This window comes from Sturnira hondurensis, unplaced genomic scaffold (genome assembly GCF_014824575.4).
Source record: "Sturnira hondurensis isolate 20B ecotype Veracruz unplaced genomic scaffold, ASM1482457v3 Scaffold0019835, whole genome shotgun sequence".
Lineage (NCBI taxonomy): Eukaryota > Metazoa > Chordata > Mammalia > Chiroptera > Phyllostomidae > Sturnira > Sturnira hondurensis.
In genome coordinates, this window is record NW_028092466.1 from 2,805,387 (window position 1) to 2,830,617 (window position 25,231).

General features: G+C 48.7%; 1 protein-coding gene across 1 annotated transcript in view; it reads left to right on the forward strand.

Annotated features, from left to right (window-relative positions):
* The first annotated feature begins 2,443 nt into the window (after nt 1-2,443).
* Nucleotides 2,444-25,231, forward strand: part of GAS7 (growth arrest specific 7) — a 209,908-nt gene continuing 187,120 nt past the window's right edge. Inside the window, exon 1 of the mRNA XM_037028282.1 lies at nt 2,444-2,886. Within this exon, the coding sequence (XP_036884177.1) occupies nt 2,704-2,886 (183 nt within the window). The 5' untranslated portion in view covers nt 2,444-2,703. The remainder of the gene's footprint in view (nt 2,887-25,231) is intronic.

Consider the following 25,231-nt stretch of genomic DNA (forward strand, 5'->3'; position numbering starts at 1 on the left):
TTGGAACAGGGAGTGCAGAGGCCAGATATTCAACCATCTCAAGTCATATTCCAGCTATTGGATTCAGTCTCCAGTCTCAGATGGGGAAAGGGACTCAAAGGCATTAAAGGATTTGTCTGAGGTGACTTCATAGGTGAGATCAGACGCAGCAGTTCCACTGACTGCTAGTCCAGTTTCCCTTCTACAAGGACGGACCTTGGGTATCACCAGAGAGCCCTTTCTTAAGATACCATTTGTGGATGAACCAAAAGGATACAGTTTCCTGACTCTGGCAAGATGGACTAGAGGAAGCAGCACTTGACCTATGGTACAGTAAGCCAGATCTGAGTTCAAAGCCTGGTTCACTGTTTACTAGCCATATGATGGTGGGCAAGTCATACCCTCAGAGCCCAGTTTCTCTGCTGGTAAACTGTGGGCAATAACCACATCAGCTCATATGATTACAGGGATGAAATGAAAGAATCGAAAAAAAGGAAAAGGACTCACAGACATGGTCAACAGGGTGGTGACTGCAGGGGTGGGGGTGGCTGGACGTGGAAGAGGGTATAAGGGGGACAAATGGTAATGGAGAAAAATACAATTAAAGAAAGAAGTGGAAGTAACTGACAGCCATAATAAGTTTTGGTGCTGCAGAATTTTGGGGTGGACGATTTAAAGCTGAAGTGTATGGGGTTCTATGTAGGTTGAGACTTTTCAAGCCCAAACTGGATCACAGGTTACTCAAGGGTACCATAGAGGATTCTGGGTAGAAGGAAGGGCCTGGACCGACTCTCCTAACTTGAGCTGGGCCATATCAGAAGATATGAAATCTGAGGTCAGCTTACTAACAGTCACATATTCCCCTGATACAGGAAATTTTAGTTCTTTTTTTAGCACTTGATTGGGTCAGTTACTTCTAGTGACTCTTCTATAACAAATTTTGCAGCTCTGCATTTAGGAACTCTTAATGGTGGCTGTGGTCAAGAGTTTGTTCCTCATATTTCTAGCCAAGCAAAGTTTGTCAATTTGCAATCCATGGTATAATATAAACAATCTGCATTTGTCAACTTGCCCATGGCCTGAGGCCAGACTGGGGCTGCTCAGTTGAGACGGTTTAAATGCAGAATATGGCTCAACAGTGATTCTCAAAGCTAGGCTGGGCCTGGGCATACACGTTTTTAAGGCCACTCAGATGATTCTAATGTATAGCCAGTACTGAGAACCACTGACGCAAAACATAGAAAGATGTGCAAGATCTTATGGCTTTTATAGCCCAGACTGACAGATTTTATAAAGGACTTCTAGGCAAACATAGTGAGAGGTAAAGACTGGGGTTGGGGGTGGGAGGTGGGGATTGTGGAGTGCCTGCAATGCACAGGGTGAGAAATCTCTATTTTAATTTAATAGGCAAAAGGGAGCCATGGAAGATTATTGAGCAAGATGTAAGGGTAGGCAGTTAGAAGTATACGGAGAAGTGCAACTATTTAATATAATTTAGAAAATGGACTTTTTTCTATGAAGCAGGCAACGAAGCTTTCTTTTACTTCTATACCCTCAGCCTAAGATCAACTTCCTTCAACACCATGGTCCACTGGTCCCTGGAGAGCCGACACTCGTTCAAATGATCTTTGTAGGTATCTGGAGCGTTGCATAAAAAGTAGCAGCCTTCCATGAATGTTTGTTGACCGAGTAAATGAATGTGGCCCATCTGGGTATCAGGAGAATTGGTACTTTTGCCAGCCCCTTTGCATGTAAAACGGTGGGGGCTGGGCATCTCACCTTTCCCCTTTCCTTTATTTATCCTCATGGGGCTGATTCGAACTCTAATTCCGTCGCCTCCCCCGTGGATAGTGCCTCCTTGTAACACGCTGCCACCCAGCTACCCAGCTTCCTGGCTTCAGGCGCCAGGCTTCAAACCTGTCTTTCACCCATTGTTCAGTTTCCGGCGAGTCAAGTTCAACCCCAGGTTCAACCACTACAGTGACGGTCACAAACACATTCCCCTACAGGTACCTCCGAGGGGCGCCCACTCCTACCACACAGGCACAGAAGGGCGTTTCTATTCCAGCGGCCCCTAGTGTTGGGGGTGTGAATGGGGAGACACCTCCCCACTGACCTGCCCCTAAGGCAAGCGAGCGCCCAGCCCTCAGCGGGCGTGGCCGCTGTGGTCCAGCCTCCGCCCCGCCCCCCATCGGCGACGAGAGATCCTGGGCTCGGCCCCTTAGCAGCCACCCCCCTCTCCACATACGCTGGGCCACTCCCTTGCTGCGGAGCCCCGCCGAGGGTGATGCTCTGGATCCCACTTCTTCCCTGAGCTTCGCATTTCCGTGTGCCAAGGCGGCTCCAGATCCGGCCGGCCCTCACGGCAGGAGCCCGCGTTCCGTGTCCAGGAGAAGTTGTCTCCGGAGCCCGCTGCGCTTCGGTCTCCTCCCCCTGAGCCCCGCCCCCTCCCCCTCCCTCCCCGGCCCGGCCCGGAGCTGGGATCTGCTAGCTGCCCGGCCCGGGGGCGTCGCCGCTTGCTCTTCGAAACCAGCGAGTCTCTGCTTCCCTGCACAGAGCGCGCGTTCCCCGCCTGGCTGGGGACCCTCGCGCACCCTCGAGACGGCGCGCGCCCAGAGCGCGGGAGCCCGGAGCACTGGGCGCCTGGGACCCCGGGGAGCCACTGCCCAGCCTGCGGGGCTCGGCAGGGATGCAGGCTGCTCTGTGAGCCCGGGCGTCAAGGCCATGTCCGGGTCCCGCTGTCGGACCCTGTACCCCTTCTCTGGGGAGCGGCACGGCCAGGGACTGCGCTTTGCTGCGGGCGAGCTGATCACCCTGCTGCAGGTCCCAGACGGCGGTTGGTGGGAAGGCGAGAAAGAAGACGGGCTCCGCGGCTGGTTCCCAGCGAGCTACGTGCAGTTGCTGGAGGTAAGGGGAGAGGGCCGTGGGCTGGGAGGTCCTGGGCTCCGGTCCTCGGCGCGCTCTCAGACCTGTTGCCGGCACCGGGGATTCCAGAGCCGCCCCTGTCGGACCTGCGCTCCCGGGGCAGCCGCTCCTCACCAGACCCGTAGTTCCGCGCTCCGGGGGCGGCGAAGGTGCGGACGTCGCTTGGGGCGTGTGCAGCGCGGAGAATCGCCCCCCGCCCCCGCCCCCCCCCCCCGGCCCCATGCCGGGCCTCTCGGCAGATCGTGGCGCCCTGAGGAAACGAGAACTCGTTGCCTGTGAGTTCTGGACTGGACGGTAGCGTTCCCGGCAGTGGTAGGGGCTGGCGAAGGGCTTCTGAGTCCAATGGTCTACCCGAGACCCACCGAGGATCCGGAATCGAAAAAAGTGGCGCCGCAGCACCGTGTCTCCACCCCGAGCCCGGAGCCTGCCGACCCATGCGTGGACGGTCTTGCTGCCCCGGGTCAGTCTCCCTGGCCGTCTCCGGGCCGCCCACTTGCTGGTCATCTGAGCCTGGCTGGTTGCCAGCCCGAGCCCCGTCAGCAAGCTTGACTCAGGGGTGCCACAGCCCCCAGCTAGCGCCCCCTCCTCTTTAGAACCTGAGAGTAGCTTGTCGCTGGGGTTCTGGCCTGGCCCCAGGGCTATGAGGGACCTGTTGAGCCAAGTCCACTGGCAGTTTATTGCCTGCGTGACAGTAAATAGGCTTCTCTGTCCTCTAATCGCTGAGCTCTTGGTCACGGCCTGAGTGGGACCCGAAGTTTCTAAAGCCCTGGAGGCGGGGGTGGGGGGTTGGTGCTGGTGACCTTACAGGACCTCTCCTTTAGTAAAAGGCCGCCTGACCCTAGGAGTGTTGTAAAGATTAAATGAGCGATTACCGCAATTGAAACGAATAGGGAGCCGTTCTGATAAAACGTCGCCCAAATCATGGAAACTGAATTTATTTATAATTTAAACCCTGACCTACTTCACAAAAATCAGAGTAGCAAATTTTGACTGAAAATGCTTCATGCAACTCAAGAGAAAGAAGAGAAGGAAAGGAAAAGAATGAAAAGGAAAAAGAAAGAGGTGAAATGAGAAGCATCCTGTGGAAACATTATCAAACGTGGAGCCTTGGCTGCCTAGAGGTACACTATGTTTCTTTCAGGTCCCAAGGAAAACAACAGAATCGCTCCTAAATGAGTCCCGTACTAGTATTTGAACGAAGTTGAGGCCGGAAGGCGCTTTCATGGGCTGCCAGCAGAATGTTCCCTAACCTTCTTGGTTCCCTATTTGGAGAACCTGTGAGTGTGGGAGAGGCTCAGGTGTGTTCCTCAGCTTTCCCTTTTCTGAGATTCACAGAAAGCAAGCGAGTGCATTCCTTCCTACGAAGACCTGGAGCCCCCTTTTTTCTAGCTCAGAAGCCATGAGGTAGGCTCCTATTTAAGAGTTCCTCTGGTGGCCACAGTTTTTCAAGAAATACAGAGATGGAAATAGGGCTGTTGGATGTCTGTCTGGTGAGGAGTGTCCCTGGCTGGACGCAGCCAGTTCTGTTTTGGGCTGGGGTGAGGCCGGTGGGTTCGTAGACTGTGTTAGTAAGAGTGGACTGCCTCTGCATTTCTTAGTGGGGGAAAGGAGGGCAGACACAACCCAGGGGACCAGCTGAATGATCGGCTGGGACAGTCATGGGTGTGCCATGGCTTACACATACTTAGGAAATCTCTGGTGCCTAAGGGACCTTCTCAGACAACTCCCACCTGGTGACTTGTGGCAGGAGTACCATCTGTGTGAGCAGCCCTGATGAGCAGTCCTTTCATTTGTTGAGTACCTACTAGGTGCTAGGCATGGTACATACATTGTCACCAATTCCCTTGGCAGCTGTATATCGGGGTGGGCACCATGCCCATTTTACAGGCAAGTGAACTGCATAGGAGAGAGGTGAAGGAAATTGCCCAAGGAGTAATGCTTGCATAGTTGCTTAGTGGAACTCTCCATGCCCGTGTTTCTTTTAAACATGATAGCCTGGGCTCAGTTGTGTGGAAAGGCCAGTGAGAGAAGGTGTGGATCCACAAGGGAAAGGCTAAGTGCAGCCCTTGAGGTCAGCATGGGGAGGCTGAAACACTGGGGCTAAAATGAGGGCAGCTGCCCTTTCCCACCTGGAGCATCTCTCTCGCTAACCCTGGAGTTTGTTTCCATTCAGAGCCAGCTGGTTTGCCCACAGGTGAGGGCGGGCAGCAGGCTGTGCTCTGAGCCCTGGCACTTTTCAGGGCCAAAGCTGATGCTGTTTTGACAGACAGGATTGTAGATCAGGCCCCGAGTGTCTGTGACCCTCATCCATGAGCAGACTGGACTTCAGGGCTGAGGCCTGGACAGGGATGGGGTGAGTTCTCAAAGACAGACTCACTTAGTGGGGAATGCAGAGCTTAGCTTTCAAAGGAGTTGTTGGTGGTGGGCTGGCCAGCACGTGGGAACGTGAGTCTGGAGGAACACTAGCCAGGTGTTTGTCGAGGCTGAGAGTTAGTGCAGAGACCAGGGAGCCAGAGAAGGAGTCCATTGATCCTGAAAGTGGTAAACCTTGTGGGATGTTTGCCAAAGGGGCAGCTGGCATGGAGATTGCTGGGGACATGGAGTTCAGAAGGCCAGGAGAGCTATTGGGGACAGCAGAACAGAGAAAATGGACACCACCAGCCTCCGGGGGGAGGAGGGCTTGGTGGGGGCACGGCTGAGAATGTCCCCGCCACCCCAGTGTTCTTTTTTTGTTCTGGTGGAAGAGTGGTAGTGGGAAACTCCAGCAGGTGGAAGGTGGGCTAGGGCTTGAGAGCTGCATGTGCAAGACGGACACTCCCCAAGGATTCCTTCCTCATTCACATGAGAAAAAAGGAGAACAGAGAGCCCCAGCTTTGCAGGGAGCATAGCCCAGGAAGGGGAGTTGGGAGATAACTTGAAGAGGCAGACAGATCTGCCCTGGGGAGGGGCCGGTGTGGTGGATTCTGACCCTGGTTACTGGGGAAATCTCTTTGGCCAAGACTCCAAGGGAATGGGGCAGCCTCCAGGAAAACCTCTGCCTGAGCAGAGAAGTGTGGAGGGCCCTGGTGGGACTAAGGACTGGCCCCAAGGATCTTCAGGGGGTGGGCAGCCTTCCAGGGGCTGCCAGGGGGAAGAAGTCAGCTCCTTCCAGGAAAGGAAGGCTGCCCATGGATAAGACCCACAGCTGCTGCCTATGAGCTATAAAGGCTCTTAGATAACAGCAGCCAGAAAAATCTTTCTTGAGGATCACCTCAGCCATGAACAGGGAGAGGGGCTGAGAACTCTTCTGACATTTGAGAGACATGATTGAGGAGGAGCTGGAATGAAGGGGACCCGAGATGGGGCTGGAGTCTGTGGAAGTGCATTCTGTGAGCTCCAAGCCATTCCCGAGGTCACCTGCACAGAGTTGGAAGCCCATTAGGGGAAGAGATTTCCACCAGACTTCTGGGGTACATGCAGGCTAAAAGTAACAAAGGTAGATGGAGCATGAAGCCCAGATCACCATCCCCTGGGAAGAGCTGGAGAGTTAGACCTGGTCCAGTAGCCAGACAGGTCCAGTAGCTGGAGGGCCTAGTCCTGGCCCAGGAATTCCTGGTGGCCTGATCTTCCCTCAGATGGAGAGAAAAAAACATGGACCAGCAAGATACTGTGACATCTGGGAAAACTTCCAGAACTTTTGGGAAATAGTTCTGGAGGTCAGTAAGATTGGAATGCAAATACAAGAGCTTTCCTTAACCTATGGGCTAGTCTTAGAATCTATGATCTGGCTGGAAGGTCAGGACCTCAGAGGTATTAGCAGAATACAATGCTGTCTGCCTGTGGAACTAGGTGGTTGAGAGAGTCGTCCTTGAACTTGGTCTCCTTCTCTCTACCTCCTCTTCTCCCATTTTGGGTTCCTGTGGTTGTGCTATAGGGGTTTCTAAGGTGTGACTATGTAACAAGCCACCCCAAAACTTAGGGTCTCAAAACAACCATTTGTTATTGCACATTTCTGTGGGCTGACAGGATTCAGTTGGGTGGTTCTTCTGCTGGTCTCTCTTGGTGTCTCCCATGCATTTGTAGGCAGGTGGCGACTGGAGCTGGAGTTCTGGAGGCTCACGGGGCCGGCCCCTCCAAAATGGTGCCTGGGTATCCTTCATGTGGCCTTTCTCTCCCCGTGGTGCCTCAGCCTCCAGGGCCTTTCCACACTGCCTTCTCTTCAGCAGGGGGCTTGAAGTTTTTACGTGGTGGTTGGCTTCCAAGAACATAAAAGTTCAAATTGTCAGGCCTTTTTTTATGTTTATTGATTTTAAAGAGAGAGAGAGAGAAACACTGATGTGAAAGAGAAACATTGGTTGCCTCCCATCCATGTCCCAACAGGGAATCGGACCCAAACTCCAGGGATGTGCGCTGACCGGGAATCAAACCCTCAGCCTTTTGGTTTACGAGATGATACCCCAACCAACTGAGCTACGCTGGCCAGGGCTGTCAGGCTTTCTTAAGGCTTAGGCTCCAGCCTGGCACATCACTTCTGACACATTCTATTGGTGAAGTGAGTCGCAGGACCTGTCCAGTTTCAGTGTTGGGAAGAGGTGTATGTAGGTGTGGATGTAGGGATGTAGGGAGACCAGGGAGGGCCATTTTGCAGACCAGCTCCCTCAGAAGTATAGGGGAACACACCCAGGACAGATGATCTTACAGGGGAAGCAGTGCCAGGCCAGTCGGAAGGCAAAGCCTCTAGAGTAGGATAAAAGGCAAGAGACTTGGCTGTCTGCTAGGAAATTCTCATTGCCATCCTAGGAGGATTTTTAAAAAATTTCCAAGATGCCAGGGACTGCTTTATAGAGGCCACACAATGAATGGTGCAGCTGAATTTGCAACTAGATTTTCCTGTCTCAAAAGTCTGGGTCAGTCCACTGGCTCATTGTATACCAGTCCCGTATTTTCAGGTCAGAGCTATGGGTGCTCAGTGTATCTGAGCTGCCAGACATCTGGTAGATGCTTGCTATGTTACACAAATTGATTTTAATACAGGGCCTTTCTTTCTGTAATGTACAAATTTCCTCACATGGGTGTGGCATTGTCCCTCATGGCCATCGTTTTTAAGGCGGTTATCAGCTTTGTTCACAAAAGGTGTGGTTAGGGCTGGTGGCTTGTGGAGCATGTAATTGTGATCTAAAAGACCAAGATGATGCTTTCGGTGACTTCCCTAGGTCATCCTGCCCTTTGATTTGGGGGGCTGTGACCCCCATCTGTAGCTCCTGCCTTTTGCAAATCTACTTGTGGCCCACCCTCCAGCCCATCTCTGCCTGAGGGAGCCTTGTCCTCTTCACTGCTGCTGCTGCTGCTGGTCTGGTCAGGTGGCCTTGCCCCAGGGCTTCAAAGCAGTGGGCCGGGCTCACAGATTGTATGGGTGGGGCATCTGCACAAAAGTTCCCTTAGCAACAAGTCGGCAGGAATCTCTGACATCTGTTCCCTGCCACGTGAATCCCTGCCCTCCATTACTACCTGGAAACATGAATGAGTTGCTGACCTCCTTGTACTCTGCTCAGCCTGAAAAAGCCCGGCTTTTATCTGATGGCCCGATTGACTTTATGAACATGGCTGCCAGGGAGAGAAAATGTTTGGTGACCCAGGAAGCCCTGTTCTGGTGTTCGTGTGAGCTGGCGGGGTCTTTATCAGTCCACTCCAGGGGACACTGTTCTCCCAGTTGCTCTCTTATTACTCACACCATCAAGGTGGCACATGACAAGCTTTCTAATAGGATGTATTAGTATCTCTCCCTGTGATGGCAGGGCTCCTGGGGCTGTGTGTCTCTGTGGAGAGAAGTAGGAATGGCGGCCAGCAGGTGGGTCTTGCCTGCCCTTTGGTGGGCTAGAGCATGGGGTGACACTGTGGAGGTTTGTTGTGACAGTTTGTATGAACAGTGTGAGGTTCCTGTGGGGCAGGAACACATAAGAGGACTCACCCACCTGTGTTCCCTGTCTACCATCTGATAGAGGCTTTTTTTTTTTTAGGTGAACTGTCTGGTTCACTGTCTTGGCCTCACTTCCTGAGCTGGGGTCCAGTCTTGGTCCCTGGGCACTCAGATTTCACAGGCCCAAACCAAGCTCAGCCTCTCTCCTGTCTTCACTGCCTTCTACCCCCGCCCTCCACACTGGAGTGAATGTCACCACTGCCCATGTCTGTCCACCACACCACAGGACACTGCCCCTCCTCCCTCTTCCCTTTGTCGCCTGTTCATTAGGTTAGCGAGCCTCGTCTGTCCTCCCTCAGAAACATTTTTTCAAAGCCTTCTCCTTTTTAAAGATTTTATTTATCGACTTTTAAAGAGAGGGGAAAGGAGGGAGGAAGAGGGAGAGAAACATCGATCGGTTGCCTCTCATACGCTCCCTGACTGGACATCGAACTGGCGACCTTTTGCTTTGAGGGACAATGCCCAACCCACTGTGCCACATGGGTCAGGGCAAAGCCTTCTCCTTAACTTGTGTTGGCCAACTTTTTCTGTAAAGAGCCAAGAAACATTTCAGGCTTTGCGAGCCAAGAGGCAAGACTGAGTTATAGCCACGTCACTGTGACTTACAGTGTGCCAGAGGCAGTGAGAAGCCGAGAGAGTGGGCATATGTTCCCTGTCACGGCTCCTCAGCTCTGCCCTTGGAGTGCGAAACCAGCCACAGATGAGCCCCAAATTAACGGGAGTGGTTGTGTTCCAATAAAACTTTATTTATAGACACTGAAATTTGTATTAATTTTCATGTGCCATGAACTACTGCTCTTCTTTTGCTTGTTTTCAACCATTTAAAGATGTCAAAGCCATTCCTAGCTTATGGGCTCTGTGCAGTTTGCCATTCCCTGTTTGAAAGTTGATTTTTCATCATTCAGCAATCCCTAATTGAGTGTCTGTGATGGCCTGGAGGTGAAGCCATGAAAGATGCAGAAAAGAAGCTTACCTTTTAGTTGGGGAGATGGTAAACTAACAAGAACACATAAAATAATTTCCAGGCCGTATGGGACCAACAAAACAGGTGCTGTGATAGAGTGGGAGGGGTGGGACGAGTGTGGAGAAGGCATCTCCGAGGAGGTGGCAGTACTGGAGGTGGATCTGAGCAGGGCAGTAGCGCCAGCCGTGTGCGTGTCTGGGGAGAAATGATTTCAGGCAGAAGGTACTACAGATGTAAATAACCCGAAGAGGGGAGTGTGTTTCATATACTTGAGAGAACCGAATATTCCGGAATGGTTAGAGAGTAGTTAACAAGGGCAACAGACGTTGGGACCGGACAGAGAGGGAGGGAGCTAAGTTGGATAGTCTCCCTCTACCCCCCCAATATATGTAACTTTCTCTATAGGAATTTAATTTATATTTGAGTCCTTACTTTGCGTGAGGGAAGAAATATCCTGTCAAATAACTTGGTATTTTTTTGCCCTTTCCCCAGGTTTGCATTTATGTTCCAGGGGACTTCACCAAAAACGTCATTCCAAGGGCCCGGATGCTCCTCGACGTCACTGGGCATCTGCTGAACTGCCCTATCCCTGTGTGGGTTTCTCTTGTCTGCCCATGTGCTTGTCTAAGACAGTCTCCTGTCTGCAGGAGACTCCTCCATCTGGAGCTCTCTCCTCTCCTTGTGAGCCATTTTTGGGAGGACAAGTGTTCTCTTACATGAAGGCTTCTCTACCTCCACTGGTCTGGGGGGTGAAGAGCTGAGGGTGGAGAGAGAGAAGTCCCAGTTTGTAGCTTTTGTGATTTTCAGGGGTGTAAATACCCCCAACACGGCTGTATGATTCAAGGCACTAATGGTTCTTTTAATTGAATATGTTTGTCATATATCATTGGATAAAGTTAAGGTGTTAATTTGATGCACTTGTATATTGTAAATGATTGCCATTGCAGCAATATTTGGCACCTCTATTACATTACATAATGACCATTTTTTATAGTGGTTGGTAGATAGTTTTCTAAGTGCAGCAAAAGCCTTTGGTTTGATTGAAGTGTGGAAAAGTGACTTGAAGAGGAAGGGAAACCAGGAGACCAGTCAGGAAGCTTGGAACATGCTGGTGGATATGAGATAGTGAGAAGCGGATGAATTTGAAACTGATTTCCACCAGTCAGAAGGACTTGCTGATGGATGGATGGGGTGGGCAGTAAGGGGCTGCACCTCTCGAAGATCAGTTGTGATGATACAGTCTTTCCTACTGGATTTTTCTCATTTGTAAATCATTCATTCTGCCACCAGAGATCTCTTTCTTAAAAAATGACATAAAAAGCAGTAAAAATTGGGGGGAAAGTCAGTATCTTTAATGCAGACAATGCTTTTGTAAGTTATTTTAAAAACAAAAACAAAGGACCACATCAGTATAGGAATGGGCAAAGAATTTGGATAGACACTTTATAATAAAAGATATACAAAGTCATCAGCATATTCAGTTTCACTAGTAATCAGAGAATTGCAATTTTTTAAAAAAGAGAGCTTTAATGAAACCTGTCCAGAAAAAAAGAAAGAATATTGGCAAGGGTGTAGGAAAGTTGTCATATACTCTTTCTTTCTTTTTTCTTTTTAGATTTATTTAATTATTGTTCAAGTACAGTTTTCTGTCTTATATTCCCAACCCTGCCCGCACCCCCACCCCCGCCCTGTGGTCATATGCTCTTTCAAGAGTAATTTGGAAGTATACCTTAAAAACCTCAACAACATACATTCCACTTCTAGAACTTTGGACTCGGGGAGCATCAGATGAGCTGTGAGCGGCAGGATGCCCACTGCAGCATTCTCCCAGAATGCAAACTGGTTAAAATAAGGTTCACCTGTGCTCAGCACCAGGCTAGGCAGGTGGAAGGGGCTCAGTCACTATAATGAAGCTGAACTGAAAAAAACCAAAACAAAAACTTTTGGTTAATGATGCTAAAGGATTATAAGGGGTTAGCATAGTTCAAACTTTATCCATGACGAGGCAAAAAGAGATGGTGTGTCCAGGAATGAATTGCTTTTTAAAAGCAGGAACTGTGTGTACCATGCATTCTGTAAGTATCCTTTTGTGGAAAGAACAGGTTGAAGAAATTCTTGCTGGCCCAGGGCCATGTTCTTTTGAATATATTCAGTAACAGCAAATCTTTGTCTTTCGAGGGGTAGATATGATTTTTTTGGAAACAGCCACAATTCATTTGGAGCCAAGTCTGGTGTGTCTGTAATGTGACTGTCACCGTGTCTATCACTGTGTTGCAAAAAGAATTTAAAGCAGCTTACCAAAAAGCATACCGCACAATAAGATAAAAGCAAATATGAGAGGAAATCTGGGGAAAGGAGAAAATAAGATGATGTGGGAGTGATGTCTGAAGAGTAAAGAGACTACTTTAGTTAAATAATGCTGTTTAGGGTTTAAAAGGTCCTATCCTCAAGTAATGTTATGTTTGAGTAGTTCTCAATGGGGAGTAACAAATGTTCTGAAAACAGCAGCACTGTGTGCTTATGCACTGTATCAGTCAGGGTGGGTTAGGATTTGCTGCCATGACAAACCTCTAATCTCAGTGGTTAAAACACTATAGTTTTGCTTCGTCCTCATGCTGCAAGTTGGTTTAGGGATCTAAGACCTTGTGAGTTCCAGGATAATGGAGCAACCACCATCTGGGATCTTGCTGGTTGATTATGTTAAAACAGCATCTGGCTCTTAAAGCTTCTTCCCGGAAGTCACACATGACATTTGTGCTTATATTTTACTGGCTGAAGTGCAGCTACACCTCACTTTAAATGGGTGGGGAAGTGCAACCCTGGCATGCCCAGAAGGAGAAAAGGAGCAAGCTGAATCCCTGTGGAAAGCTCTGCCGACCACCACGTGTGCACTGGCACCAGCGATGCCCATTTCTGCTCCTTTCAGTCCCAGTGGTTTACCAGAATGGTTCTGTATACGTACACAATTGCAGGTCACTGCTCAGTGCTTCTAGAGCAGGGGTGTCAAACTCATTGCCACCGGGGGCCACATCAGCCTTACTGTTGCCTTCAAAGGGCCAGATGTAATTTTAGGACCGTATAAATGTAACTACTCCTAAACTAGTGTCAAGGAGCTCGGATCCGCCACCAAGTAGAAACGAGGTGCCAGGCCAGATAAAACAAGTTGGAGGGCTCAATTCGGCCCATGGGCCTTGTGTTCTCCACCTGTGTTCTAGAGAAAGGCTTCTCAAAATTAATTTGATGGATCTTGGGTGCAGATTCTGACTCAGTAGGTCTAGAATGAGGCCTGAGATCCTGCATGTTTGACAAACTTCTGCCACCACAAGGACTTAAAGCCACAGTGCCGCCCTCAGCAGGTGCCCTCAGCTCCTGAGAGCCAGGACGAACTCATTGTTCTCTCAGGTCAGCTTTCCCCTCACCAAGCTATCCTGGAGTCTACATTCTACTGGGCACACTGGCAGGTAGTTGGCCTGTATTTGGCCTGTCCCCAGACTTTGTTCATGATAAATACATATGTCACAACCTTTGATTCCAAAAAACAAGTATTTATATTTGAGCACCTACTGTGTGCCCTGCTCCCTGAAAGGCTCAATGGATACAACCAAAACGTGGAGCTGAGGTTAGCAGCTCTTGGGGGAGCCCTTGGGGGTGTGCTGTGCCCTCCAGGGTGACTCTGGCAGGTGACCTCTCTAAAAGACATAAGTTTCATGCTTGTTTTGTTGAAACAAAAGTCCTCCCAGACATTTAGCGTTCGTTGTTTTTTCTCAGATCCCTTAATTCCTTCTGCTTTGCTTGTCAGGTGCACAGACGGCTCAAGGATTAGTCAACAAAAAACTAAGTTATAAAAACTCTGTAGAGATGATACTTTAAAAATTCTACACAAATGAGTCCTTGTCCTAATCCAGTCGTGACAAAGGATCCTTATTTTGGCAGTGGCTCATGGAAGAGCATCATTGAGGCATTTGTCTTTGGTTTGTAAAATAATTTAGAGACAGAAACAGGAACTTCGAGTCTACTGTTCTCACTGAGCAAGTGTTTTATTGATAAATATCTCCAAGCCTTTGTTGTGCTCCAATGAAAAATAAAACAGTGTTGTGTTTTTGTTAACCAAAGACAACACAAAATCTAGTCTGCTGACTCTAAAGAAGGTTTCGAATGCCTGGGGCCTGTCTTCTGGTGTGGGCACATAGTAGGGACTCGAACAACATTAGCGCAGGGCATTGCCCCTGGCGCTTCTCGGGCATTAGTGTGCATGCATATCACAGGAGGCTCTCGTTCAAATGCAGATTCTGACCCAGGAGGTCTGCGCGAGGCCTGAGACTCTGCATTACTGACTGGTCCCATGCGATGCTCAGGCTGCTGGTCTGGAGGCAGTTTGAGTAGCAAAGCATTTAAGTGCCCTGAGGAGGTGTTAAGTTTGCAATCTTGAAATTAGATTAGATTTAGTTTGTTTTGTCTTTTTCTTTTTTTAAGCAGGTTATATGAGGCTATGCAGGGTCATGGAGAGAGTACAGGCTTTGGAATTAGACTTCTCTTTGAGTCTATGTAATGTGAGGACAGAGATATAGAGGTGGTAAAAAAGCAAGTCTTGGAGCTTAGCATCCTGTGTTCCTATTTGCCCAGAGTGGTCCCTTGATGAAGGTTGGAAGAGGGGCTCAGGAACGCTTTCCCGGAGCAGGACCAGGGTATGGAGGAAGAAAGGCTGGGGACCCAGTGGTGAGTGGCATGAGCATGGCAGGCCCTAGGGGTTGACCACAGTGTGGACATGATGGCATAGAGAGAGCCAGAATGGACTTGCTATATACCAAAGGTGTCAGTTGAACATGCAGTGGGAACATGCAGTGGGAATCTGGCTTCCACATCACTTCCAAGGGGGTGTTGGATGCCTTGTGTGGTTTGGTTGGTAGGCTAGAAGGTGAGCCCTAAAGCTAATCCCAGTGTGCACTGATCAGAGCATATTCAAGGGCAGGGCAGAACCTCTCCCCCTGGGGGCTGCAGAGTGCAAGCTAGAGTGGCAGCTTTGAGTTCAAATCCTGCCTCAGCCCTGTGACTGTGAAATGCTGGGCAAGTTACAGAATCCTTGTGACTTTTATAGGGCTCCAGTGAGGGTAGCGGGTGACTTGTATCCACTTTGTCAATGGAGTGTACATCCCGTATGTTCTGGGGGTCATGCCACATTGAATACCGAGAGCTGCCAGTTAACTGGGTTGCTTCTGGGGTGGGAGAAACCTCTTTCCATGAGCCCGTTGAGGTCACAATGGAAGGCTGTTTTCTGATCCAGGACACACGTCACCTGAACATCTTATTACATGGGGATTCAAGTTCAGGAGGTCTGGGGTTGGCCAGAGAGTCCACATTTCCAACAAACTCTCAGGAGCTGCTGCTGGTGTTGGCCCCACACTTTGAGTAGAAAGGCTGTAGAGCACTTCTGGGGGGTTTTCAGGACACAGATTCTATTCGTTAGAGCAGGTAGAGCGGGCCAGTTGTGGTTTATTTGGAACTGCTGCCCAGGCCGGGCTAATTAGTCTTAATTGCTTCTTACCTGGGCCTGGTGGTTCTCTGGCTGCCTGGATGCTCCCAGAAGAGGCTCTTGTAATGAGGAAAGAAGGCTGTTGAGAGAGGTGAAATGTGAGGCTGCGAAAGGCCTGCAACTTTTCTTTTTGTCTTTGCTTCGTCCTAGAGAGAAGGAACGTCTTATTTTATGGAGCTGGCTGGAAAATCTCTTGATTTATTTTGTTTATTTATTTACTTTTATTAAAGTATAGTTGGCAGACAATATTATTTTTTCAGGTATACAACATAGTGATTCAACATTTATTTCTTATGATGTGATTACTGTAATAAGTTCAGTAGCCATCTGTCTCCATACAAATTATTACAATAATATTGACTTTTTCCTCATGCTATATATTATATCCATGACTTGTTTTCAGTTATATGTGGAATCTAAAACAAAGCAAAACCCCTAAAGAACAAGTAAAACAAAACAGAAACAAACTCATAGAGAATAAACTCATGGTTGCCAGAGGGGGGAGGGGCTGGGGATGAGTGAAAAGGTGAAGAGGAGAAAACGGCAAAACCTCCAGGTATATGGAAATTCAAAAGGTTGCTCTAATGCTTTTAGAGCTGAGCACTGGAGATGCTGTTAGCCCCACGAAGCAGGCTTCTGCCGCAGACCCTTAGGGACCCCTCAGGCCTACCCTGATCTGGAACTGACCTCTCTCCTCTCTTGCCTGGATTACTGCCCCCGTCCCTAATGGCAGGAGCCGTCCCCGTTATCCTGTAGTGATGTCCATTCTCCATAGGGACACCACAGTGTTTTTTCTAGCCAGTTGGATCTCAAAATGCTCCTGTTGAAGACCTTTCGGGAGTTTTCATCCCTTTACCATGTGATACACCTTAGCTTTGGTAATGAGGCCCTTGGCCACCAGGCGTCCACCTACATCCCCAGCTGCTATTTTAGCCATTTCTTCACATGCATGTGTGGCCTCTTCTCCCTGACGTAACCTTCTTCCCCCATCTGCTCTTTTACTCTCACTCCCTCTTCTTTTTATTTAACAGCTCTATTGAGATATAATGCATATACTGTTGAGGGTGTGCAAATCAAGGATTTTTTAGCTGTTAAATCAATAATCAAATTATTCATAAAGTTGTGCAACCAATACAAAATGATTATTTTTGAACATTTTCATTGCTCCTTACTCCATTTCCCCCCCAACTCCAGGCAATCACTAATTGACTGTCTCTATAGATTGCCTATTTTGGACATTTCATGTGAATGGACTCCTACAATTTGTAGCCTTGTGTATCTGGCTTCTTTCAGTTAGTATGAGATTTTTAAGGTTCATCCATGTGGTAGCATGTGTCAGTACTTCTTTTTGTGGCTGAAAAATATTGCATTATATGGATATACCACATTTTATTTATCCATTCATCAGTTGGTGGGTATTTGGGTTGTTTATCATTGTTTACTATTATGAGTCTTACTCCTTTGAACATTTTGTACAAGTGTTGGTGTTGATATATATTCTCAGTTCATTTAGATGTATATTTAGGAGTAGAATTGCTAGGTCATATGGTAACTCTATCTTTAACAATTTGAAAAACTGCCAGATTGCTTTCCAAAGTGGCTGCATCATTTTAGTCTCACCAGCAGTGTATGAGGGTTCCAATTTCTCTGTATCCTTACCAACACTTGTTATGATCTGTCTTTTTAATTATGGCCATGCTAGTGGACATGAAGGGTTATCTCACTGCTATTTGGGTGCGCACTTCACAGATAACCTATCATATTGAGCATCTTTTCATATCCTTATCAGTAGGCTGTTTATCTTCCTTAGAGAATTTTCTCTTTGGATTTTTTTTGCCCATTTTAACCTGGGTTACTCATCTTTTTGCTATGGTCTGTCCTCTCTTTTCCTTTTTAGCTAGATTAAGTTGTTCTCGTGTCTTGGCTTTGCTGTTCATCTCCTGGGAAGACTGCTGACACAGCTCCCGGCAGCCTTCTGGTCCCCTTTGCACTCACCCCGCTGTACTGGAATCGTCTGTTGCCTTCGTTGCATTGTCAATTTTTCAAGATCGGGGATTGGGTCTCTGATCTTTGTAGACTCAGCCTGGAGTGTACAGCCAGGCGGAGGCATTCAGTTGAAAAAATGAAGGACTCCAGTCATTTCAACTCTGGTGCTCATGATATAAGATTCTGGGTTTGCTACCCATGGTAGTTATTTGGTATCACAGGGGGGAAAAATAACAAAAAAAATTACGGAATTCCTGTTTCCCACCCAGGCATCTTACACAGACAGTCTATGGGTAATAAGACAGCCTGGGGAAGAGTGTGTGCACTACTCAGAGCACGGCATGCTCGCTGTGGGAGCAAATAACCTACATCACATGAAGTAGGATTGCCACTTTGTGTATACAAGGCATTAGGCCATTATTATTTCCTGCTGGAACACAAAACAGGCATTGAGGAAACAGACCTGCCCTGGGACTCTGTAATTACCGGGTCACGGCTGCAACCCTGGAGTAGGAGTGTTCTCATTTGCAGGTCAGGCTGGTGGTGTTCAGGAATGGTGTTCAGAGCCGGTCACACCTGGGTTTGTGTGCTAGCTGTAGGAGTCATTGAGCACATTGCTTATCTGACCATGGACCTCAGTTTCCATATCTTTAAAATGGGGATAATGAGGCCCACTTCAGAGGATAACTGAGAGTTGGAGTTGTCTCCTTTAAGTGAATGAGACCGTGGTGGCAGGGCCCAGTCTGGGCCAGCGGCTCTGGGGTTACAGATCCTTCTGCTTTCTGGAGAGTCACTCTGGGCCTCTTGGTCTCCATTTCTGGCAGTGACCTCGTCTTTCCAGCTCTTGTCACTTCAATTCATTCTCCATCTTTGTTCTTCCAAGTCCCTTTCTGTCAAGTTTAGGGTCATCATTGAAGATGTGTGTGCCCAAGGAAGTCATGACCCTTCTGTGGATGGGTCTTCAGCTTTGTCACAGTGATTTTAGACCAGAAGCGTAAAGCGGAAATTCTTTTGTTGAACCATCTGAAACTCCTCTCATCCAGGCCCTCCCTGGGTGTGACCAAGATGAGCATCTTAACTGCAGTTGCTAATTAAGGGGAACCTTATCTCAGAGCACAAGGCAGATAAACAGATTTTTGTGCAGAAGATTGCATCCGGACATACCTCTCTGCCTATTGGCAGGTTACTGCTCAGAGGGCTGGTCAGTGCCTGCCTCTCATTAGGGATCATGGGACCTGTGGGTATCTTCAAGTTGACATGTTTTGTACTTTGACCCAGCCAGCTTCTGAATTTCTGAGCACCATCGTAGGTTCTCTGGGGGCAGGAGGGTACTGAAGTCCAGTAGTAGGAAACTCCACGGTGCCCCGCTCCCATCTGCTCTGGCCCTAGATCTAATATCCTACTGTGGTGTGAATCTTCCTAAGGGGTCTGGCTGCTGCTCTAGCCAGATGACTGATGTAAGGCTAGTTAGGAATTTGGGAACTGAGAGATAGTGCACTGGGGGCTGAGGGTGTTCAGGAGGAGAGGAAGCTCATGAGGCTTGAAGGAGCCCCGTGGTGGGTGTCCCACAGAGATCCTGATCAGCTTCAGGATTTCAGATGGCCTTCCTCTGGCTCACCCAGGAGAAAACAGCCCAGATGAAAGTGTAGCCAGGCTTCTTCCTCCTCTGTGCAGCCCTCCCAGCATATTTGGCAGGTATGGAGCCAAGCCTATGGGGGGGGGATGCTTGAGAGGGGTTGGCGAAGACATTACCTGGCACTCCAGGGAGACAGTAAAGCCAGCTATTGTCTGACTCCTCTGCTCCTGACTAGGCCCTGGGCTCAAGAAGATAGCTATGCTGGAGCAGGAGAGGTAGGCAGGAGAGTCTGATCCTGCTCCCAGACCCTCTGGTTGCCGGTGCCACTCTTGGTCTGCCTGGACACAAGAGGGACTCTCAGGCTGCACATGCCTCCTATGGATGGTGGGCTGGGCCCTTGATCACTGCCAGCCCTTTTCAGAGGGACTCCAGGGATTCCTCCTGGAAACCCCAGGGCTCCATGGGATAGAGTTTGAAAAGCCAGTATTATGTGACACTAGAGGCTCACATTCCTCTCTGCCTATCAGCATTGCTCCAGAGGGTACCCAACGTGAGTGCCATTCTGGTGCATTTCCTAGTCACTTGCCAGGCAGTGGTTTGGGTGCCTTGTTCCTCTGGGTGGCTGCTCTGCTTTATTATTCGTCTTAGGGAAATGGTTTCCCCAAGAAGCAGTGGAAAGTGTAAATTATTCTTCACGGCAAACCAGCAAGACCATATATATTCAGCTGGAGCTGCAAATCTCTTGCAAATGAGGACTGATGTGAGACCCAGGCAAGTTGGAAAGGGGTAAAATACAGACATACAGCTGGCATGATTGGTACAGTCCCCCATACTTGATTTTCTCTTGGTTTATGGGGGAAGGAAGAGCAGCAGCTGTTCAGGGGGTGGGAGGCAGGGGCAGCCTATACCACTAGTGAGAGGGCCAGAGGGAAGCAGCTTGAAGGTTCTGGACACGGCCCTGGGAATGGACAAGTTTTCTGTTAACCTGATCCTTACAGATATTTCTTGTATTTCCAATGAGCCAGGAACCCCAAGCTTAGTGCTGGTGTCTCCACTCTCATCCTAAGCTCATGTGGCCACCCACAGTGGCCTTGTAGAGTCATCTTTCCTGGCTCCCCATTGCCCTGACGGTCAAGGCACTCCTTGTTGGAGATGACAGGGGTCTGCACCAACTGCGCCTGGCCTCCCTCGCAGCCTCCTCACTTGTCCTCTCCTTACGCCCTTGTGCCTTGCACAGCTGCTGCCCTGGAGTCCCTTCCTCCTCATGCCTGTGTAGGGAATGATAATCCTCATCCAGACCCAGGCCAATCATGGCCTTTGATTTCTCTCTAGACTGCCTCTGGCTTCCACAAGGTCCCACACTGAGGCGGCACAAACCACATTGGACCACAACGACTTGTTTATATAAGAGGGCTTTGAGCTCCTCCAGGGCAGGAAACCTGCTTCATAAATCTCTGTAACTGCCTCAGCTGGCATCTCTGAGGTCTGGCTCAATACGGACTTGATAGCTGGCTGGATGAATGGCTGAATTAAAGACAGCATAAAGAGAGAGCTTGCCTTAGAGAATTAGGCATATCTTGCTCTGACTTCAACTCATGGCTTAACCAGCTTTTCTCCAAAGGTCGTGAATGGCCTTGCCATGAGGTAAAACTTGGGATCATGGAAGCCCAAGGTGTGAAGAGGTGTAGCCAGGTCAGCTCAGGGAGCTACCATCAAAATCAGGCCACTGGGTCCTAGGTAACAAGGCCCTTTGGGCCACAGGACAGGATACTCAAAGTCAAAGATGAACAGGTGTGGCATGGACAGGTGCTCCCTCCCCATCCTGCTGCTCAGAGGGGCTGCTGCAGGGACAGGTCAAGTTGAAGGTCAACTACACAGGTGTGTAGTTGAAGACTTCGTGGACAGCCATAAGGAGCCCTGGGATAGAACTGTAGGACCTCCTACCCCATACACCTCTTAGTTCTTTGACCTTGTTAAAATCCATTTTAAATCTTTGACTTTCAGTTTCTTCATCTGTCCAAAAGGAGCGTGACAATCATTCTTTTGCCTCTTAGGTTGACTGGAAGTATTTTCAGGGTGACAGGGCATGTGGGCATGCTTTAGAATCTGGGGACAAGCTGATGACAAATACAAGGCCTACATGAGAGGCTGTGTGAGAAGTGGGGAGAAGGCTGGTGCTTGTGGACTAGCTGTCCCACTGTTCCTCCCGCCTTGTCCCAGCCACTCAGTCCTATACTGTAGAGGTCCTCTCCCCACCAGAGTCTTTGAACTTGCTTCTCAGGCTACCCTTTCCTCCCCTGCTTGGATGATTAAAGAAGTCATTGACATTCTTGGCCCAAATAAGCTTCAATCATTTATAGTGACAGCTCACTTAGCCTCATCACCTCCTTGTCCTTCCCTGTGGCTGAGGTACCAGCTCTGTTTAGGCACTGGGGATGCAGGTGAGAATGAGCCTGACTGGATGAGACCCCTGATTCCCCTTGTTGAGAGGTCCATGGAGAACCAAGTGGAGTGACCAGGAAGACATACCCTGTGCGCACTGAGGGGCCTAGGACTTACGGCAGGTGATGGGCACACTGGGGCGCTGTGCTGGACTGAGTTGTGTCCCTCTCCAAAATTCCCACATTGAGACCTTAACCCTGAGGTACTGAAGTACCTCAGAATGTGACTGTATATGGAGGGATGGCCCTTCAAAAGGCAATTCAGTTAAAATGAGGTTATAGTGCTGCCCTCATAAGAAGAGATTAGGACATACACAAAGAGGAGACCACATAAAAACAGGGAGGCAGCCACCCACAGTCCAGGGAGAGGCCTCAGAAGAAACCAACGCTGCTGATATCTTGATCTCAGACCTCCAGCCCCCAGGACTGTGAGAAAGTAGATTTCTGTTGTTTAACCCTGCCCCCCCTCCCAACCCCCAGTGATACTTTATCCTGAACTGACTCACACAGGGCCATCAGCTTGGATTTGGGCAGCAGACTTCATTACATAGTTCTGTGCCCAATTGAAACCTTGAAAAAAACAGGGACACTGTGCTTGTCCCTGTTTTCCTTCTTAACCATATCCCTAGTGAACAAGCATGCTCCATATTGAGTCTCCTTCACTAGAATGAGAGCCCCACAAGGGCAGGGCAAGTATCTGCTACGCCCCCTGCAGGCTCCCCAGGACTGAAAGTAGGTGAAGGCCCCTACAAGCATTAAACGTGTCTTCTGGATGAATTCCATCTGAAACAATGGCCTGAAGTCAAATTCCTTACTCTGTGTCAAAATCCAGAATTTTTAATTAAAATAGCTGGGTTTCTGCATTTAAGTCTCTGCTTAGAGCTCACCCTGCGGGGTGACTTACTATTGTTTCTACAGACTGTGTCCCACATAGCTCACTAATCTCTACCCTGACACCAAATGTGATTAAAATGTGCTAAACATCAGAGAGAAAGGTTCATTTATTAGTTTTTATTTACGCTTGGTGGATTGAGCCCCAGGTTATATTAAAGTGGGCCATTCCAGCCAGTGAGTCTGAACATTGTTACCCCCGAGGGGGTGAGGTCGACTCAGTGAGGCCAGAGATCTGATCGCTGTGGCAACCCTCACACCAAGAACAGTGGCTGGCCCAGAGGGGAGTTCGTATTTGGTGAATGAGTGTTTCCGTCAATACACAGGACAGATGAGTAAATGCTGAGCATTTGCCAGTGGGACTGACTCGTCTTTCTGCAGGGATGCTAGCCCCACACAGGAAAGTTCCTTCTGCTCCGGTCTGTACTTTCTTTTCTTTTTCAGGCTGCTGGTGGTGTTTCTGCATCTGCAGCTCCACCAGTGAAGGTCTCACTACTTCTTCAGTGTAAGAGGAGCAGTAGAGCCCAGCGGTATGATTTGGGGAAACTTAAGACTAGCCTAAGGACCCCTGGCTAATTCCCATTCCTCCTACTGAGTCCCATTTTCTCTCCATCTCTTCCACCCCGACTTTTAAAAAGTTTGTGGTAAAACTCATATAACATAAAATTCACAACTGTAAACATTTTTAAACTGTAGAACTCAGGGATGTTTAGTGAATTTACAGTGTTGTACAACCTTCACTGCTCTCCAGTTGCAGAACTTTTCATCACCCCAAAGAGAAACCCCATATTCCTACACAGTCATTTCCTATTACCCGCTCTCCTGCTAGCCCCTGCCAATCCGTTTTCTGTTTCTATGGATTTGCCTATTCTAAGCATTTCATACAAATGGAGTCAAACAATACGTGACCTTTTGTGCCTGGTTTCTCTCCCTTAGCACGCTGTTTTCACAGTGCATCCCTGCTGTGGCATGTGTCAGGGCCTCATTCCTCGTTACAGTTGAATACTTTTCATTGTATGGACGCTCCACATTTGCTATCCATTCATTGGCTGATGGACATGAGTGGTTTCCAAACTTTGGCTCTTGAGAATAGTATACTCCACTTCTTTAGGCGTCTCTAGTTCTGCTCTTTAGTTTTAGTCAAAGTTGCATGGTCACTGGCAGTGGAAAAAGCTCCGGCTGTGAAGTCAGGAGACAAGTTCACAGTCCTAGCTCCTGCTCCACCTGAGAGGTTTTGTTAAGCTTCAGTTTGCTCATTTCCGAAATGAGTATAGAATTCTCTGCCTTCTTTAGCCCTGCAGAATGTTGGCAAGGACCATAGAATGGGAATTTAAGCTCTTTGTAAGGTGGAAGTTGGATGTCAAATTATAGTTATTTATGTTTCTCATTTCCCTTTGATTTTCTTGCTTTCTGGTTTTTCCTCTGCTTCCTCTTTTCTCCTTTTGCTAATGGTCGCGTTTAAATTCTCTTTCCCTGCCTTCTCCCTTCCTCTTTCTTCTGCTGGCCTGAGAACACAGTAGGTAGTAGTCTGTACAACACCTTACTGGAGGTAAACAAGGTAATGGGACATTGCATAGGGCATCCTTGGGAAGGCTGGGGATGAGGACGGCTGTTGCAGCCTTGCCTCAGTGATGAGGTGAAGTCAGCCACAGCTGATTAGGAGCCGGGAGAATGTGGACTGCGGCGGCCCTGCCATTCCATCGCTCTTGGCTTTGAAGACTTAGTTTACTGACAGATTTGAGCCTCTTCAAGTCCAGGAAGTAGTGAGATTGAGGGATGCTTAGGCAGATATTAGAATCCAAACAAGAAGACCCTAGGGACACTGGGAGAAGGTGGAGATGGAAAAGCAGCAGGTAGAAGTGTGTGCTTTTCATGGTATTTTGCTCTGCAAGTATTAAATCTTCTGCAGTTCTGTGCATATTTTCCCAGCTGAAGTTTAAGCTGTTTCTTTAAAAAAAAAAAAAAAAACACTTTATTTACGTAAAAGGGAGGAGAAGGGATGGAGAAAGAGAGGAAGAGAAAAACATTGATCGGTTGCCTCTGAGCACCTTGCAGGTGGTCTTTCCTATTACTTAATCACTATAGATTCCTCTTTTCTCAACAAACTTCAGAGAAGCTTCAAGGAAAGCCGATTTCCTGCTAAACTGGTGTGTTCTTCATTTGCTACCAGAGGGTCTGATTTAAGGAACTGTTGTCATTGCTGGTGACAGGCATAGAGCCAGCTCCGAACAAACAGTGCAGCTTGGAATCGGGTTCAGGTTCACTGCCGGAGCTCTGCATTGGGCCACAACACTGAAAAGTCTGGCTCCAGCTGGGTCTGGCTGGAGGGACGGGTGTGTTGGAGTGAGTAAGCCCAAGGAAAGCTTGCCCGGAGGAAATTCAGTCAAGATGTTCTATTTTAACACCCCTGGGTCTCTTCCAGATCAGAAGAGGAAAAGATTCTGATTGAGGGATGAAGGAAGTTTTAGGGTTTTCATGAATGGAACTCGGAGCTTGATGGATCCTAGGTTCTTCAAGGCTCTGATGAAGCCATGGAGGGAAAAATGGGTGTCTGGCAGTTGGGGGACAGGGCTCTTGCTTTTGGTGGGCCCTTTGGCAAATTGCTGAGCTTGAAAAGCATCTGATGTGAGTGGTATTTGCTAACTCAGCCATAGAAAGTGCCCACTAGCCTTGGAGTTGCTCAGAGACCTGTGGCAGCATTGTGTGTATGTGATGGCGGGGTGTGGTATTTAAAACTTAGTGACCTTCTCAGAGATGACAGAACAGCTGGGTGCAGGATCTAAGGTTGAAAGTCACCTCCTTCATTGGAACCTTTTGTCACATTACAAGATAAGGAGTCATTCGTCAAATGAAGCACTACAGTGTGCAATCTACCGCCCTCAAAGCTGGAGGGATAGTAGTAAACAAGGCGAAGGGCATCCCTGCACTCCCAGGGTTTAACTTTGAGTTGGGGGGACAGACAGTAAAAAGACCCAAATAAACT